General features: G+C 49.9%; 1 protein-coding gene across 1 annotated transcript in view; it reads right to left on the reverse strand.

Annotated features, from left to right (window-relative positions):
- Window positions 1-2,422: 2,422 nt before the first annotated feature.
- POLA1 (DNA polymerase alpha 1, catalytic subunit) overlaps window positions 2,423-6,670 on the reverse strand; it is a 303,543-nt gene continuing 299,295 nt past the window's right edge. The window contains exon 37 of the mRNA XM_081793414.1: window positions 2,423-3,635. Within this exon, the coding sequence (XP_081649540.1) occupies window positions 3,490-3,635 (146 nt within the window). The 3' untranslated portion in view covers window positions 2,423-3,489. The remainder of the gene's footprint in view (window positions 3,636-6,670) is intronic.

Consider the following 6,670-nt stretch of genomic DNA (forward strand, 5'->3'; position numbering starts at 1 on the left):
TTCCACTGTGCTATGAATAATAGAGGAAGAATGGAGCGCTAATTCCCTCATCAAAGAATGCCTTGTCTGCTGCTTTGCTCAACAACACCATTCTGATCAAAAGAAAAGCAATAAAGCTTAGCATAACAAAACGAAACCTACTTATTAGCTTAGTGGTTAAATTAATGCAGAGCCGCTGCTATTCAAAACCAAGGTTTGAAAACAGCCTCCAACAACCTGATAATGCTGCCTTCGGGATGAAGGAATTTTAATCTGAAATTTGAGGCTGGCTCAGATGAGTTAATCTATTAAACTGCTATAAGGAAGCTCCACAGCAAACCGTTCAATTAAGAAATATTTAGGTGAGGAGAGACAGAGAGAGAGAGAGAGAGAGAGAGATGGGAGGGAAAGGCAAGGTGACTTGAAGTCTGGGATGGGAGCACTGAATTGAGGGGCTGGGGGGTTCTGACAAGAGGATCTGGGGCTTGGTGTGTTTTTCTTAAAACAAGATAGGGAAATCCGTTTTTCGAGTTTCCTTATGTTTGCACCTCCTACCAAACTAATTGTAGTAGGACACGTTCGAAAAAGCGTGTTGAGGTGTGTGTGTGTGTTTTGTGTGCTGGAGAGAAGAGGAGGGGGGTGGTGGTGAAGGGCAGTGGATTCATCCTCTTTCAACATCCTCTCCCAAACTCCAATCTGTGAACTCTGGTTAGCCCCCCATGTCTTGGGCAAGAGTCAGAAGATTAACTCTGTCCGTTTCCCGGATAAATTAAAATCTTGAACATGGTCTGTGTAGGATTTTCAACTTCTGACCTCCCCTATGCCCCTTTATATGAAAGAGAGTGGAGGGTTAGCAAGTGGTGTCCGAGATCAATGGGCACCTTGTTAGAGGCAGATCCTGCTTACATTCAACAGGAAAGGTGCCCTTTGCAGAGGCACGGGGCCGTGAGAGAGCCGGGTTCTCCTGGGGCCCCATTTCCCAACTGGCCCAGATAAAACTTAGCCCGGAGGTTTAGTCAGTCTGGCCCAGTGCTCAAAATTTTATGCTAAAAAATTCACTGCCAAGTTGAGAAATGGAGACGCTTTATGGAGTATCTGGATTCCTGGCTTCTCTTGATAACCAGATTGTGTGGCCACCCTGGGCCCCATCCCTCCCAGCAGCCCTCGGCAGCCTCTTCCCTCTTTGGACAGTCCCTGCCACTCTTCAGTGTGAACCTGGCTGGTTTCAGCCGTTCACTTTTAGCACTTGAACTTCGGATCCATGCCCGGGAGCCTGCGGAGACACTCGGGTAGGCTCCCCTTGAGAGAGAGGTGGGTGGCGTTTCTGCACCCCTCCCAACCAATGCCCCATCAACTGACAAAACTCAAGGAGTCGAAACCTTTCTCAGAGAAATGGGAGTATGCTATGTGCCAACGTTCTGACAGAGAGACCCATGGGAGTTCTTCATGAAAGTTGCAGTTTCAATTTTGTATGAAATTCTGGACTCTATGTGCCTCCCAGAAAAGCCCCTTCAGTAACCTGGAGTGACAAATCTGAGTAAGACCACATCAACTGCTGCATGAGCTCTTTTTGGGGGGCTGGACCATGAAACGCTGGACTTTCTATCTACAGAAACAGTTCCTGCCCTCACAGTGCTTACTAGCTCGACGCAGAGACGAGAAACAGAGCAGTCAGAAGTGATCTGAGTCTCCCGTTGTTTCCTGATGACTAAGTTAAGGATAATTCTCTGTATTTACCATAACCCCAGGTTCCAGAAACCAAATAAAACACACCTTCTCTTTGGAAAGCAACGTGGGGGTGCGGGCTCCGGAAGCACACACTAGAGAACTATCTCTAAAACCTTATGTGATAAAAACGTTGAAAACCACACAACCCCCTTAGTTCCCTGAAGCGACATGGCTGCTCCACTTCTGACAGGTGGTGGAGCCTGAGGTACCAAGACATTCATTAATTAACCCCCAGGGCCCCACACCCAAAGTGTCTCCACTTAGAACCTGAATACAAGAGACAAAGGAGAAAGTGGGGGAGAGAAAAGAAAAAAGCAGAGCAAGATGGAAGACAGTTCATTTGCATTGCTTTAACAAGCGGCCTTCACTAGGGTCCATGCTGGGTGACCTTGGTCTGATGGGGGGCCTTTCTCCCAGGAGCCATCGGTCTTAGTCTCTCCAAAAACAGACACCACTGGGCTCTTGGCTTAGCTCTCGGGCTGTCCAAGTCAGCAAAGCACACGAGAAACCATACTTCATCTTGTAAAGGACCCTAAGTCCACAGGAAGTCTCCGGAATGCTGCTCAGGGCACTGGGACATACACCACTGGGGCCTCCAGGAGCTGGTTTCCAGCCAGGCTGAGGGCTGGGAAGGGGATGGCCTCCGGTCACCCCTTACTCTGGGCTGCCACCTCTAGCCAGCTCTTCACACCTGATGGAGATTTAGTGGAACTGCTTTCCTTTCAGAAATCTTTATTTAAGCAGGAAAAAAAAAAAAAAAAACCACACATGGCATATTTTTCTCTTAGAAAAACAGACAGGTAGACTTTTTAAAAAAATATAGCATAGTGTACAGGGGAAATATATCTTGTTAGTATAACCTTACATATAATGTAAGAATGGAAAGGCTGCTATACTGAAATAGATGTGGCTTCTGGCAAAGAGGGCACCATTCCGAAGAAATGAAAACACACACACGCACACAACCGCACCAGGGCCAATTAACCAAACCTCCTCCCAATTTCTTCTGAATACAACACAATGACCCTTGCCCCAAACTCTACACAGTTGAAAGGATATGTTATAGGATATCAAATTATTTTCAATGTGCTTCTGTCTGCAGAAACCTTTACCTGGATTTTCTACTTAAGGGGACAAAAAGGAATGCGAGTATAAAACACCTGCCCAGTATACGTGTGCGCGTGCAATGCGGGAGCAATTCAATAAACAAGTAGGCTCTGTTTCACCTATTTAGGAGACGCAAGGCTTCTCTACCCCACCCCTCGGCTACCTATATAAAAGACCGGACTAAAAAGGACAGCCACTCTTGGAGCCAGCGACTGGGGCAATAGTGGGGTTCAGACTGGGTTTAACTGGCATGTGAAAAGGCAAAATAAAATGTTAGCACTCCTACCAGCCTTCATAACTCTTTCTGGGGGCACCTCTGCTGAAGGCCCTGGGGCAAAGCGTGGGGTCCCTTGCGTTCCAGCCACTCTCAATTAATTTCTTGTCTCTCATGGACCTCTCCCCTAGAAATCGAGTCCCAGATGCGCAGCTGGCTCTAGGCTGTGTTTCCGCAGTAGATGATACGTTGTAATAGGAAGGCTCTTATGATGCTCTGATATTTGGTAGATGAAATACTGTTGCACTCACCCCCACCTCAGTAATTCCCCTCCCAAGCCACACACGCACGCACGCACGCAGTCCTAAAGGAAAAGCGATGCCAGAGGGAACCGTCAGGACCCCGGTGGAGGGGTGGAGGCGGTGGGGTCGCCCACCCTGCTGCCTGCATCGCAGGCTCCCTCAGGGCCTCACGGCACAATCTGCGAAGAGCTTGCTGAGGTTCACTTCGGAGTAGCCACTTCGGGACAAGAACTGCTCTGCCGTGTTCTTGAGTTTTTGGTAGTCCTGACGAACTTTGGGGGTAAAAAACTGCTTCTTCCATTTATCTAAAAAGAAATAAAAATAAAAGGATTACAAGTCTCAGAGGTAGCGTCTTTAGAGACCATTCAGTATCCCTCAAGCACCAGAGAAGAGGGCGCAGATCCTGTCTGCACTTCCATGTCTCAGATGTCTCCTGGTGCCCCGTTGCTGGTCTACACCAGGGGCCAGTCCCACGCCAGGGGTGCGGGTGAGTTCCCTAGGTTCCTCTCTGGAAGCCTTGGTTCTTCTACCCTGCGCGCCGCTTCCCAGCACCTAGCTGACTCCGGGGGCGGGGGACAGGGCCACGCTCCACGGATGCGAACTGCAGGTGCGCATGCACGTGCAGCAGCCAAGGTGAACTCCACCTGCAGCCACCACTCTCGCAGCGCTGTCGAGCATATGCGTGCAACTGAATGCAAAGTATGGATGCGGCAGGAAACACTGTCTCAAAAGAAGCCAGGGCCTCCCGGAGTCAACTCCCAGGAGCAGCTGGGCCTAGTCGGCTTCTTTGAGGCCCTCCGGTCTGTGTCCCTCTGCTACTCAAGACTCCTGTGTTGGAAGAGGTGAGGGGTAGGCTGTCTGGAGGGCACCTGTCCGGTGGCGAGGTTGCTTTTTCTTCTCCATCCACACCGTGTACCTGTGGACTCCGGGCATGCGGCAGCCGTTCCTCCGCTTCCTGCTTCTTCTACCCATTCATGCCTGGCCTGCCCACTCGGAGACGGGCACTGCCAGCCGCACAGAAGGTCCTTCCTTTCCTGCCCCACAGCCTGCTACTTGCACACTTGGTTCAAGGAGCAGCAGGGCCAAGACAATGAGGTGTGATCTTTTGAGGACAAGGGTGATTGATCCCTAGGGGAGGCAGCCCTGCCCAGGATGCTTAAGGCGACACAGTTTTGGTTCACAGCTGCTCAGGAACCCTGTGACGTGTTTGGCGAAGTCCACGTTGTTTTTTTTAACCCCCGTTTGCTGGCTGAAGAGACTGGGAGGTCCAGCCACTCACCCGAGGTCACAGAGCCGGAAATGTGTGACAAGGACATGCGAGTCCGGGGGGGGCCAGAACCCTGAGCCCCTACTCGAAGGTCAGGCACCCTAGTGCGCCCCCTCTCCCTACCGTCACCCCTCCCCGGTGCCCCCGGAACAGGCACAGGCACAGGTGAGCATGGCATCAGGCATCGAGGAAGGGAGTACTCGTCAACCACCGGGAGAAAAACCCCACCGAAACAACAGAGCAACACTGCAATCTACCGAACACCCGCAAGATTAAAGCTGGGGCTCAAGATTTTTGTTCCTTAGCTCCACATTCACATTCGTCCTCCACAACCTTTTCTAAATTACGTCAAGTGCCTTTTAAGAAACAACAGCAAAAAGTTTGGTGGAGAGGATTTAAATGCCCAAAGGGGGTGGAAAAAGAGAGGCGAGAGGAGAGAGAGGGGAGGCATTAGTAGCCGACTACCGACTACCAACTACAGAAAGACACTTTGAAAGTTCTAATTATGGGAGTCTGGGAATACACAACAATGGCCCAGAGCGGCGGCCGCCTCCCTGCAGGCCAGAGCAGCAGGCCGGCACCCGGCGCATGTGAATGACACGAACGCAGGTGCTGACTGGGGAGCACATTTAAAGAGCTGCCGGAATAAGGAGCAGGGGAGGAAGGGAGAGGGCATCGCTCCTGATGTGTTTACCTCCTCTGCTGATGGGATATTGACTTTTCCCACCAGGTTGGTTAGAAAGGGGACTATTTACGCTGCCACACAGCAGAGTTAGAATGACAACCAGCGTCACTCGGTGCTCTTCTTCGTGAAAGACAAGTGTGACCGCCAGCATATCCCATAGCCGGTCAATACGGCCAAGGCACCATTGCACGCCAGTTAGACATGCAGATAAAAGCTCCCGCTTGCTTCCCCAAAGAGAATTTAATCAATAACACATGGAAGGTCTTCTAGGAAACAGAACTGCCCGAGCTGGCACAGGCGCGTCAGACGGGGGTGCGGAGGGGGGAAAAGGGCTCGCCCCTTCTTTGTGGTTTTTCTCAGCCCCCTTCAGGCACCTAGGCCCCCCGCATTAGGCTTCACCTGAAACCACTATCCTGTTTCCTGTACTGCTACCCCCACCACTGTAGAACTCAAGGGGAAATACCGGTGTTAAATGGTGGAAACAAGTTAATGTGGCCAGCAAAATTGGATTCCTTCGTGCTCTGGTTTTGGGAGTCGGCAAAGAGGCCACGGGCAGAGTCACTGCACATCAGGCATGCGGTGACGACAACTATTAAAAGATTCCAAGAGGCCATCAGGCAAGAGGCAGAGAAGATCATCTCATCCCAGTCCACAGAGATGCCAGGGGCCGTGGCTGTTGCTGTCTCAACAACCAGCACAAAAAAATCCAACCTTCGTTGACTAAAGAAGGAAATGCTCTCCCTAGACACAAGGGCATCAGCAAAATATGCTCCAGAGGGCTGCGCTGTCACCGGAAATCACTCATCCGAATGCACCCACAAAGCGAATCCCCTTTTCCTGGGGAATAACGCTTACTGTAGGTCCTTTCTACATGCTGATTCCTTAGGGTTATATGCTGATTACCAAAAACCTCCTGTCCCCCACTCCTAAGAAAACAATGAAAAACAAGTTAGCCCAGATATTATTCACACAATATTTTATCAGACACTGACATGAATTGCTAATTTAAAAGTTGGTTTCTACTGATTAGAATCTAAAACCTCAAAACCAGGCAAGTTATAGTATTTTCTATCTGGGATGACCTAGATCATCACCTGCCAGTCGAACCAGTCTTTAGATATTTTATTTGCAAGTTAACTGATCCAATCACATGTTAGAACTGTCTGAAAAAATGGGAGTATTCTCCCATCTAAGGAAACCGTGTCTACTTCGGATATTTTGTTTCCCTGTCAGTAAACCAAACATCTCTTTTCGGCTGTACTCTTTGTAAAACCCCTTCTGCACTTAAGGAAACACACTCAACCAGAAACCACAAGGCAAAGACATTTTAACATCGCCTCCTGATTATTTTAATTAAAGCAGGCTTAGGCACACAGGCAGCAGCCGTC

This window comes from Panthera onca, chromosome X, assembly GCF_046562875.1.
Source record: "Panthera onca isolate mPanOnc1 chromosome X, mPanOnc1 haplotype 2, whole genome shotgun sequence".
In the NCBI taxonomy this organism is placed as follows: Eukaryota; Metazoa; Chordata; class Mammalia; order Carnivora; family Felidae; genus Panthera; species Panthera onca.